Here is a 12,602-nt window from a genome sequence, read left to right as displayed (position 1 = left end):
CATTTGCATGAGATCTTGGTGATAAACAAAAAAGGAAAGGTTGTAGTTTAATTGTGATGTGTTTGACAAGTAGCCAAGGGGGCTATAGTGCTGGTTAGTTTTTGCCAACTTGACACAAATTTAGAGTCACCTGGAAAGAGGGGACCTCTGTTGAGAATTGCCTACATCAGATTGGCCCGAGGGCATGTCTGTGGGGCATGTCTTGATTAATGATTGATGTAGGAGGACACAGCCCCTTGCAGCGGTGCCATCCCAGGACTGGTGGTCCAGAATTGTATAAAGAAGGCAGCCAAGAAAGCCAGCAAAAGCAAGCTGTAGCATCTGCTCCAGCTGCTGACTTTTCTCAGCAATGAATGGTCACCTGGAAATGTAAGATAAATCTCCTCTCTTCCCTTCAGGCAATGTTTTATCACAGCAAACAGAAGGCCAGCCTGGGGGCGGGAGAGAAAGACCCTGCTATTCAGAGCAGAAGCTGGCTAGGGTTTTCCTCTGTGAGAAATTCTGACAAGAGGGTGTTACAGAGGGTGGGGCATCTCCTTAGAACAGGCAAGCTGACATCCCAAATCGGAGTAGGGAAACAGTAGCACTGAAAGGACAAACCAGGGACTGGATACTGCTGAGTGAGCATTAAGCTACATGCTCCCCTAGTTAGACCTGCCGCACTGCTCCCTCTTCCGGTCACCGGCTGTGCTTACTTATCTTAGTGTTTGGGGCCCCCCAGTGGGCAAACGGTCTGCTGTCTGCGTTTGTTGCCATTTCAGAATGTGTATATGAAGCTCAAACAGGGGAGCAGTCAGCACCACCACAGACTGATCTATCTCAGTGAGAGGACCCACCATTGGGTTAGTGCATGGGCTGTGTCTTGGTCACTAGGGCTAATCTATTCCTATGTCAGCCATGTCTGTAGAGGCTGATGAGGAAGCCTGGCTTGGGTCACTTACCAGCTATTGCCTCTTCTTGGCTGTGTGTGGTGCTGTTGTGTTGGAAGTTTGCATGAACGTACCGCTCCAAAATGCTCACACTGCACCCACTCTCCATGGCGTGCCTTTGTCAGTGTGTTGGTTTTATTCCAAGCCTCCGAGCAGATGGTCTGACCACTGGCCACCAACCAGGGCTTTGGTTTTGTTTTCTCAAAAAGCATTACACTACTAGCACAGACTAGCCTGGAACGCACTGTTCAGCTGGCCTCAAATACCTGGCAATCCTCCTGCCTCAGCATTCTGGGTATTGAGATACTCATGCAAGTAACTAGTTTCGGTGAGAAATTTGCACTCCGTTTAGGGCACTTTTCCTTATTCTTAGATTGAGATTACACAGATCAGTATAATTTCTTGCACTATCCCCCACTGGGAAGATTGTTTCCATCAGGGCCACTCACTGTCTCAGGGTCCCTGATGGCTCCGTGATAGCAGCCTAACATGTACACCAGGCTTGGGCATTCTTTCAGCAGGTCGTACAGATACCTGTGTAAGGCTGTGCATGCAGTCATACCATGAACAATGCACGTCTGAGGCACCCTCTCATGCAATTTCCTTGTAACTTTTGGCTCTTGTGAGGACTTGATTTTTTTCCCATTTATTCATTTTGGCAGGAGGGAAGTGCCCACACCAGCACATGTAAGGAGGTCAGAGAATGGACTGACACAACTAGAGTCAGAGAAGAGGGAGCCAGTCGAGAAAATAACTTTCTAAGATTGGGCTATAGTCAAGCTTGAAGGGCATTTTCTTAATTAGTAATTGGTGTGTGTGTGGGGGGGGGTAGTCTGGCCCATTATGGGTGGGGCCATCCCTGGGCTGGTGGTCCTGAGTTTTGTTAAGAAAGCAGGCTGAGCAGGCCATGGAGAACAAGCCAGCAAGCAGCGCCCCTCCATGACCTCTGCACCTAGGTTCCTGGCCTGCTTGAGTTTCTTTCTATACTGACTTCCTCTGATGATGAGCTGTGATAAGGAATCATAAGCTGAATAAACCCTTTCCCCCCAAAGTTGCTTAGGACATGGTGTTTCATCAGAGCAACCCCAGCTGGGAGAGAGGGCAACCTGCAGGAGTCATTTCTCCTACCATGTTGTTCCCAGAGTTTGAGCTGGGGGATGTCAGGCTCGGTGGAAGTTCCTTTACTTGCTGCACTGTCTTGCTGGTCCAGGAACAGTTTTATGCTGCTGCTGGGAACACATGACTTGGCAGGCTGTGGTTCAGCAGGCCTTAGTTCTTTCCCCTGTTGAACGTTGTTTTTCGACATCCTGCCACCAGTTCCTGGGTAGAACTTGCTGGGTCCAGCAGAACCCAATTCTCAGCAGTCTTTTATGGACAGAATTGTATTTGTGGTTAGGGGTTTTGCTTGTCCAGGAACTAGCAGTATTTCTCAGAGAGCACAAAGCCTGGGTGTGAAGGAGGTACATCAACAATCTCAGCACACAGGAGACCGATGCAGGAGGAGTTCAAGGCCAACCTGGGCTACACACAGTGACTTTCAGATGCTCCTGGAGGAAGATGGAGATGAAGATCCATGTCTTTTGTAAGCAACCACACAGTGGGGTTGGGATAGCTTCAGTAAAGCATTGGGGAAAGTTTGCTTCAGCTCAGCCAGTACCCAAAAGCAAGATGGACAGGGCAGCAGGCTGTTTGCTTTTGGTAACTTAGATGCACTTCCTGTCACTATGTAGCTGTGCTGCTAGTCCTCTTCAGGCCACCACCGGCAAGGGTCATTAAATATGCCCGTGTCTCAGAGAAGGAAAAACCAAACCAAACAGAGTTACTAGTATTGCATTGTAGTTTAGGACCTGGGTTTTAAGTTGCTGTAGTCACACTATTCACACCAGTACGAAACCAACCTACTAAGTGTTACCAATATATTCTCCTGTGTCATACCTAACATCAGTCTCATCAACAGTTTGAGGGTGGGGAGATGGCTCAGCTGGTTAAGATGCTCACTGCCAAGCCTGGTTGACCTGAGTCTCATCCCCAGGACTCATATAGTGGAGAGAGAGAACCAACTTCTGAGACTTGTCCTCTGACCTGTACAGGTGTTCCGTGGCTCACACATAGGTAAACATAAAAATAAAGAGTTTGACAGGTAGTGGTGGCGCACGCCTTTAATTCCAGCACCCAGGAGACAGAGGCAGGTGGACCTCTGTGAGCTCAAGGCCAGCCTGGTCTACATAGCCAGGACACGTCCTGTTCCCAGACAGCGAAGATAGAGAAACAGAAACCCTGCCTCAAAAACAAAAACAATTTATGATTGGGACTGTAGCAATATTTGGAGTGAGGGGAATAGTGTGGTTTATGTATGCCTGCCACAAAGTGTTATGCAATCTCTTCTAGGATATACTTTCCTAGTCTCGCTGGGAGGTTGAGATGTCGAGAGTGTTTTAAAGATAGTTGTTTTTAAGTATGTGTATGGGTGTTTCTTCTGTGTGGACATGTGCGCCTGAGTGCAGTGCCTGTAGCAGCCCGAAGAGTGCACTGGACTCCCTGGAGTTGGGAGTTACAGGCAGTTGTGAGTCTGCCTCCCAACTTGGATGCTCAGAACTGAACTCAGTTTCTATGGAAATCTGATAAGCATTCTTTTATTTTTTATAATTTATTTGTATTTTATTTACATTGATGTTTGTATGCATGTATGTCTGTGTGAGGGTATCAGGTCCCCTGGAACAGGAGTTATAGCCAGCTGTGAGCCACCATTGTGGGTGCTGGGAATTGAACCTAGGTCCTCTGGAAGAGAAGTCAGTGCTTTTAACAACTCATCCACTTCTCCAGCCCCTCCCCCCCATAAGCATTCTTTTATTTATTTGTTTTTTGAGACAGGGTTTCTCTGTAGGTTTGGAGACTGTCCTAGAACTCTTTTTGAAGACCAGGTTGGCTTGGAACTCACAGAGATCTGCCTGCCTCTGCTGGGATTAAAGGTGTGTACCACCACCGCCTGGCAAGACAAGGTCTTTTCAAAAAATATTTTATTTATTATGTATATAGCGTTCTATCTGCATGTTTGTCTGCACACAGAAGAGTTTGCCACCACCACAAGTTCACTGGCAAAACAAGATGCCAGCCACCACTTTTTAGATGGCTGTGAGCCACCATGTGCTTGTTGGGAATTGAACTCAGAACTTCTGGAAGAGCAGCCAGCGCTTTTAACTTCTGAGCCATCGTCTGGCCCCTTTGTAGAGTCTATGTCTTATGTCTATAGGTGTTTTGCTTGCATGTATATCTGTGCACTGTGTATGGGCCTGATGCTTGTGGAAGCCAGAAGAGGGGGTTGGAGCCCCCCAAATGGATTTACAGAGGATTCTGAGGTGGTGTGTGGGTACTAGGACTTTCAAACCTTGATCTTCTGAAGGAGCCTCCAGTGCTTTTAAACACTGAGCCAGTAGTTCTCAGGTATTTTTAAATTTAAATTACAAAAGAAGATAACACTATATCCACATTAAAACCTCTAAAGCCATGTAAAACCCGAAGGCATTAAAATTTATTAAATGATGCAGTAACAACAGATTCTTTATTTACAATAGCATTATTTAACATCAAATAAGCAAATAGCATCAGCAAAGCAATAGTAACTTGCATAAATGTATTTAAAATTTCTCTGAATATATCTACCTTTGCATAAACTGCTCACACTAGAAATACAAACATCAATGCAGATGAACAAGGTGATGTTCAGAGTCAACTCTGCTTCGAAAATAAATCACAACCTGAAACACTGTAAGCTTTCTCCTGAAGAACCATAGTTAATATATTGCTTAATTTTACCCTTGTAATAATCTTTTCATATACACATATCTCAGATGCAACTTCATGAGGAACTGTACAAATAAAACCCACAAATGACAAAGAAAAAAATGACAGTTAAATGTTTGAAGAAATGGATCATCATCACTGCTCAATAACATAAGGGTAAGTGATGATGCACTTATTCAAAAATTGTACACAATTCACTATACAAATATAATACATTGGACAGCTATGTAGGAATATACAAGACTTAAAAACAGATCTAAGGCATTATGCTAGGTTTTAGCATTTTGAGGTTCTTGCACATAGCTTTTACCTGTAGTAAGAAACTTAAAAGATTTTGTTTTAGTCTATAAAGAAACACCAGGGAGAACATTCTAATTAAAATCGAAGCCACTACAGTAATTTTCTTTTGTGCAGAGAGTACTTTGCTCTTAGGCAGCATACTACCATATAAACACTAGAAAATTTTAAATTCACACCAACAATTAATGGCTTAAGTTGCATTTCAAAATTGATTGTGTATCTTTGGGTTCTGCAAGTGGATCTGTGCCTCCCAGTTCACGTGTCACACCCATATGAACTCCATTGTAAAACACAGATTAAAAATTGCATCTTAAACTGCAAAAAACCATTGCTTTCAATTATTACAGGTTGTAAGAGATACACGTAGGGGGGTGTTTAAGTCGTTGAGTCAAACGAATCTGTTGTAGTAACACAGCTCACTTCACTTTTAAAACTTACCACGTTATATGAACACTTAAATGGGTTTTACAACCAAGTTAAGGTGTGTATACTTTTCACATTATGCTTTTCACATTGAGTAATATAAGAAAACACTGATCCTGTGTTCTGTTAAACAAAAACCAAGTACAAATTTATTGTGTAGAGCATGAGAAATACTGATGAAGGGAACTGATTTGGCATTGGCTTCTATGAGAGCATGATCAGAGGACTCCTTCACTTACTTTATTCTCCTAATTAGATGGAAAAGGAAATGCATCACTGCTCTGAACTGAGAGAGAACTTACACTCTCTTCTTCATGTCATGATCACGGGTTAGTCTGACTGCCAGTTTTGTACACTTGTCTGCTTGGGATAGACATTAGAAAACTGATAGATTGGATGAACATTGAAAGATTTGTGGCTGGTGTTATAGTGAAATGGGATTTAAAATTCAAAACAAAACGAATCTGCTTCAAACTCCATTTTCTCTTGGGCCGTGTTAAAAGTTATCCCACCTCACATATTTCTAAAAGTTTATCTGGAAATGGGTCACACTCAGTAGTGTCCCACATGAGCCTCACTAACGGGGCGGGGTCCTAGACTTCCGGGCCTCCATCTGCTCCCTTTTACACGCACAGCTGTGCAACACAGTGGTTTGGTGGCCAGCAGTGGAGCCTTGGGTGGACACATGAACTGGTGACCACTGGGAAGTACTGTTCCGTGGCCACCTCCCTGCACTGAGAGTCCTCTCAAAGTGGAAAAAGATACCGAAATGGAAATTTCCAGAAAGTTCTTTAGTACGGAGCAACACTTTCGGATGGTTTACCATTTGTCTTTGGGTCATATCTCTTTCTATATTTCCACAATCTGTAGATATAGAGAGAGATACAAATATAAATAGGGTAGTTTATGTTTTTCACCCTGCCAGGAATAAACAAATTTAAAGGAAAAACTTTTCTGTTCCTAGAAAGCTTGGCTAATGAGATATTATAAAATGCTTTGTTTTTAGACATCAAAAGGTATCATTCTGAAATTTAGGTAAGAAAGTATGTATATCAGGGGTTGGGGAGAATTGAAAAGGTCTTAGTTCTGGGTACTGCAGTTGTCTGAAACTGACACCAATTAACAAAGGTTACCCCTGACAGTGGGCAAGAAAAACAACCATAAAAGTGCGCTGCTTAGTAACGCGTAGTCTTTCTAAGGTTTATTAAGAAAGAATATAAACATATAAAATCAAGACTTGGTTCCTACAGCGGCTGCATATCATATAGATTAGATACATGATTCATGAGCAGAATCTCAAGGTGTAGAAAACAAAAGGTCTCAAGTCTACAAATTAGGTCTGATCAAGGCCTTGGCAGCCTTTAAAAACACCCTTAGGAGACATTGCTATGAACATCTAATTTAATACTGAAGTACCTCATTTTTGCGTCAATCCCACAATATGTATACCTCACAAAATTATACAATTAAAACACGTAAGTTCTGAACTTAAATTATTGCTTGTTTACATATAAATTGGATTTTTATGTACCTTACAAAACTTCGGCTTTGTCAGCACTGCTAAAAAACAAAATAAAAAAACCCATGGCAGAGGTCAGATCTGTCGTGATGTCTGCTGTCAACTTCGTTAGCAATCTCTCATTTTGGAGGTCAGAGTGGACGCAGCAGCCAGGCCTTCCTAAGCAGGTGTGGCAGCCTGACTGGCATCGTCTCCACTTTGTTCTTCTCCTTGACAGGAAATGCATTTTTAACAGTAAGCTGTTGCTAAGTGGCTAGAAACACTGACAGGATAAATGGCTAGCCTGGTTTCTACAGCTTAGAGCGTTGCTGCTGTTGTTTTTATTTAAGAGAATAGAAGTGGGAGGGACAAGAAAAGGGAGGAGGGGAGGGAGAGGTTGGGGTCACGGCGAGGGAGAGATGCCAATTTAAACCACCTGATCAATCTAGAAACACTTAATTTAGAAATAAATATTTCTTTTTCCTCCTGATGTAGAGGAACCAGCTCGGTTTTCACAGAGGAAGAACTGGAGCAGATACTTGGTAATGTGAACAGTCCTCCTTTAGGTGCCTTTTCATCTAGTCAAAAACTGGACACGCTTTCTGCCGTGGCTGGCAGCTTTCTGCAAGATAAACTCCAGCTGTGCTGTCCCTCATCAGGCACTTCAGTCAGACAGAGCTGTTCACAGTGCCTGCCCTGGTCCCATTCCAAATGCAGCTGTTAGCTTTGACTTTGTGAAAAAACATTCCTTTCTTTCCTCTAGATAGGATCATAATCTTTTGTACTAGACTGATTAGCCAAGGAAAACAAAGCAAGAAACCAGTGTGTGGAACCGAACAGGAACAGAGCAAGAGCACGGTTCTCCTTAGATACATACATTTAAATACATTCAATCTGAATGGGTATGAAGTTTGCCTGTCGACATTTACTTTGCAGGAGAGATCTAAGTTGCACTAAGGTGAATGCAGTGAACAGACTGTGAGATGGTCTGGAGATGAGCTTCAGGCTGTCAGGAGAGGCGGCTCCTCCAGTGGCAGCCAAGCCAGCACACCCTACGCTGGGGCCAGGGCCCAACTGTCTGCTGATGGTGTCCTGGGAGAACCGGTGGCAGGTCAGGTGGGTCAGGATGAAGAGACGCAGCTCTGCAGACTGGTCAGTGTTTTGAGCAAATAAGCCCCATGGGTTGAAGACAGAAGCAAACAGCTACCTGTAGGGTCAGCAGTATTTCTGAAGGGAAACAGAGAGGCGGTGTGAAGACAGTGGGCTCTTTGCATTTGGTTGGTTCCTTTTGTTGCAGCTCTGGCCTATCCCAAACTCTCCACCCCTTACCCCAGTCTCCCAGATGTGTGAACCAGCATACTGGCAATATCAATATCAAGTATTTTTTTAAAAAGAAAACAATATAATGTTCCTCACAAAACACAAAATGCTAGCTTATTCTAAATAACGTGAATCTCAAAGGCCACACATTTAATGAGCAGATGTGTTTCTGATATGGGAAGGCAGATGGTGCTGTTCTTAACTGAATGCAACATTTACAAACCCAACAGTGTCAAGGTTCTTGCAGGTTGTGCAGTCAGGTCAGTCTCTGCTGAATGATTTCTGCTCTCTTATCAAAGACATCCCTCCAGCCAGGCATGGTGGCACAAGCCTGTAATCCCAGCACTCAAGAGGCCCTGGCAGAGGACCTCAAGGTTAAGGCCTGCCTGGGCTACAATGGTCACACTACCATCCACACCTGCTTCGTGAGCATGTGTGTGCGTGTGTGTGCGTGGTGTATGCATGTACTTGCTTGTGTGCTACCTTGGTCTTGGTCTTTGAGGCAGGGTCTTACTGAACTTGAAGCTCCTTGATTCAGCTAGACTGGCTGGCCAATGAGCCACAGGGATCTGCCTGTTTCTTCTCTCCTTCCTGAAGTATTGGGGTTGCAGATGTGTGTAACCATGCCGATTTTTAGTTGGGAGCTGGGGATCTGAACTCAGATCCTCATGCTTGCACAAAAATCACTTTATCAACTGTGTACTCCCCAGCCTAAGAAGATCCCTCCTGATATTCTATCTATCTATCTATCTATCTATCTATCTATCTATCTATCAATCTATCTATCTATCATCTATCTATCTATCTACCCACCTACCTACCTACCTATCTATCATCTATCTATTTTTTTTTTTTTTTTGGTTTTGAGACAAGGTTTCTCTGTGGCTTTGGAGGCTGTCCTGGAACTCACTCTGTAGACCAGGCTGGCCTTAAACTCACAGAGATCCGTCTGCCTCTGCCTCCCGAGTGCTGGGATTAAAGGCATGCACCACCAACGCCCGGCTTCATCTATCTATTTTTGAGACAGGGTCTCACTATGTAGCCCAGGCTGTCCTGGAACTCACCGGCTCCCTTTACTGCTATTTGTAATCTATTGATTTAACAGTGTACTTAGAATAGTCACAGTCACTTTGGCTGCGCCCTTGCCACCGGCTGCTTACCCGAGATGCATCTCCCTCCTGCTTGATCATGTCCATTCCAGGCAGCTGGTTTGGGAAAAGGTTGCCTCCCCTCAGAGCAGGGTCATTTACCTAAGGGTGACAACACACAACACATTTTCCATTTTTAGTTTTATGTCCCTGGGGAGAAAGGACTCTATCACAATGACTTCACAGGCCTAGCTGCTCGTCCACACGCACATTTTGGGGCAGTGTAGAAGAGGCTGAAAACACACCGACAGTATGGCTGTATATTAATTTGCATTTACAAGTAAATTCTATTTGTGAATTTTCATTTATATGTTTGTGTTCCCCACTCTGTGTGTGTGTTTAAAACTGGTTCGAATCAGACTGGTGACTCAACCCTGTGACTGTGATGTGCCTGCGATGCTGACACCTTTATATCAGGCAAGTTACTGATTAGCAAGAGCAAGGTGTGAATACTCAAGAGTGCTGGCTTTCGTAAACTTTTCCCCCTTTATTACCTTTGTTTTGTGTGTGGTGAGTGTGTCCCATGAGTGTGGAGGTAGAGGTTGGTTCTCTCTACCATGTGAGTCCTGCAGATCCAACTCAGGCTGCAAGGCTTGGTGGCAAGTACTTTACCCCGCTCCCGTCTCACCAATGTTAGTAGAGAATGGTTTTGTCAGAAGACACATTGCAGTTGTGGTGTCAAGTTTTTGGCTTATTTTACTGACTCTGACAGTCAAATATTTAACTCCACGCCCACCTTTCTGGTCTGAGTTACTAAATGCATCCAGCTGTTCCTAGGCAGGCTGGCCTGAGACTGTGCTGTGGTGCTGTGTCACTGTGTGCCTCCCTGTGGACACATGCTGACAGCAAATCAGACACCATCAGACAGGGTTTCTCTGTGACAGCCCTGGCTGTCCTGGAACTCACTCTGTAGACCAGGCTGACCTCGAACTCAGAGATCCACCTGCCTTTTCACAACTGGACTAAATGCATGGGCCATCACACTTGGCAAAGCTAGTTCTAAAACTTCATAGCATTTATCACTCCATTTCTAAATTCCCAAATCATAAAAAATGTTAATGATGTGAAAATTAGGAAAAAAGAAAGCCCAACAAGACAAGAACAACAACAACAAAAAATCTCAACCCTTTAGCAGTCAGGAGTCCTTCCTAATGGTTTACCATTCAAAAGTATTTTTGTTAAATCTCACTGGCACAGGTGAAAATAAGGTGAAAAGACACTTTTCAAAATAGATGTGGGACTCAAGGGCACAAACAGACAAACAGCCAAGACTAGAAGATTCTGAGCTGCTTCTCTGCGGCACTTACCTGCTCAGGACCCATGGAGGACAGCCCCGACGTAGGCACGGAGGTCACTGAGGTCATGCTGATCTGTCCTGTCATCTGGTTCATGTTGCTCAAGCCACCTGTGTTGGTTGCCATGGACACATTGATGTTCATGTTGTTATTGTACATGCTGGTGTTTGCTTGTTGTCCAAAGTGTGGTGGTGACTGTTGTGAGAACATGCTGGAACCCAATGAAAAGGTGTTAGAGCTGATGGAAAATGAGGCTAGCAGTTTGGAGCACTTGTTCTAGAACAGCTCTAAATGTTATGAATGCAGGCAGGGCAGACTGTGATGCTGGGACAGAGTCATCAAGCTTGCACACGTTATCGAGAGGACACACACCTTCCCACTTTCCCAGCCGCCGGGGGCAGGGGCCACTTTCTCTTTGCTCTTCTCACACACACTCCTAAGGCTGGCTCTGGATCACTGCCTTCCACAGGAGTTCTACACTCAAGAGTGGAAACCGCTTCCAGGCATTGCTTTCAACTCAAAATGAGGTGTTGTGCTAGGCTTTTGTAAAATTCTGTTGGTTTTTGCTAAAGAGTAAACTTAATTATTTGGAAATTCATTTGCTATTGCTTGCTCAAGCAAATACATTTTTAAAAATATGGATGAAAGGGGCGGCTATATTCTGTAGAAAGTTTCCTGAGGGATCATTTATATCAGACTCAGAAATGTGGTATTACCTGTTTCCACCCATGCTCCCCTGTGCCCATCCATTCATGTCCGAGGGGGGCTGGTAGGCTGGGTTGGCTTGAGATTGCTGCATCATGGGGCTCTGGGTGTGCGCCATCCGGGGGGACATTAGAGGACTCTGGGGTGTTGTAGCCCCAGTAAAGCCAGGGTCAGGTTGTTGACTTATTCCTTAAAAACAAAATAGAAGTCCAAAAAGAGATTGTTGGCTACATCATAGACAGAATATTCTCAATTAAGTATACACAAAATTATTTTCAAATACTTGATTATGTACAATTAATTACAGACATTTAAAAGGATTTAAGCTGAGATAGAAGTGCATGGAAAAAATAATCTTGAAATCTCTACAGTAGTCATAGCGGTCCCAAGACACACATTAAACATAATGGCTTGAGTCAGAGAAATGACATTTTTTCCTTAACACCCCTCCAAACCAAGAGCTTGTATGTATATATCACCTTTATTAGAAATGGTCAAAATTAAAAAAAAGTATAAGTAATGGTATTGCTTAAATTTAGTTTAGGCTCATTAAATCCAGCTATATACTGAAAGTCAACATAAGAGTAACTTTTCATTAAACTAAATTATATCATCTCATGATGACATAATGTATTTTAGAAAAAATGTAACTGCATCCACATTTGCCTTGTTTTGTTTTTGGAAAGGATTGTGGTACCCGAGTGCTGTCAGGATTAGTTTAGTTTCAGGGTAAAAGAATTCACAGGAGCTGGGGACTGATGGTGCATGCCTTTAATCCCAGCAATCGGGAGGCAGAGGCAGGCAGATCTCTGTGAGTTCAAGGCCAGCTTGGTCTACAGAGCAAGTTCCAGGACAGGTTTTAAAACAATACAGAGAACCTGTCTTGAAAAAACAAAAACAACAACAAAAAAATAAAACAAAAAAGAATTCACAGGAAAAGGAAAGAGCTCTTAGCAGACCTTCCTTAGCCATCGGAGAGGAAATGCAGAAGAGGCATAGGGAAAGGAAGGCGGTGAAAAGGGCATTTCAGAGATGGAAACACATCAGAAATACTTCCTTATATTTGTGCAGCACTTAAAGGAGTCACCAAGAAAGGTTTCTATCATACTAATATACTACCTTAATTTTTTTTTGAGACAGGGTTTCTTTGTATAGTCTTGGCTGTCCTGGAACTCACTCTGTA

At 43.6% G+C, this 12,602-nt stretch overlaps 1 protein-coding gene across 3 annotated transcripts in view; it reads right to left on the bottom strand.

Annotated features, from left to right (window-relative positions):
• Window positions 1–4,436: 4,436 nt before the first annotated feature.
• The window catches only part of Ncoa2 (nuclear receptor coactivator 2), a 228,607-nt gene continuing 220,441 nt past the window's right edge, over window positions 4,437–12,602 (bottom strand). For all 3 annotated transcript variants that reach the window (XM_040741429.1, XM_040741430.1, XM_040741431.1), the window contains 4 exons: window positions 11,431–11,608; window positions 10,727–10,925; window positions 9,432–9,521; window positions 4,437–8,178 (listed from right to left, as the gene is read on the bottom strand). In XM_040741429.1, coding sequence (XP_040597363.1) covers window positions 8,167–8,178; window positions 9,432–9,521; window positions 10,727–10,925; window positions 11,431–11,608 — 479 coding nt within the window. In that variant the 3' untranslated portion in view covers window positions 4,437–8,166. The remainder of the gene's footprint in view (window positions 8,179–9,431; window positions 9,522–10,726; window positions 10,926–11,430; window positions 11,609–12,602) is intronic.

Source organism: Mesocricetus auratus, unplaced genomic scaffold (assembly GCF_017639785.1).
Source record: "Mesocricetus auratus isolate SY011 unplaced genomic scaffold, BCM_Maur_2.0 Super-Scaffold_6730, whole genome shotgun sequence".
Lineage (NCBI taxonomy): Eukaryota > Metazoa > Chordata > Mammalia > Rodentia > Cricetidae > Mesocricetus > Mesocricetus auratus.
The sequence above is the reverse complement of the archived record's forward strand: the minus strand, read 5'-3'. Positions and strand labels throughout refer to the sequence as shown.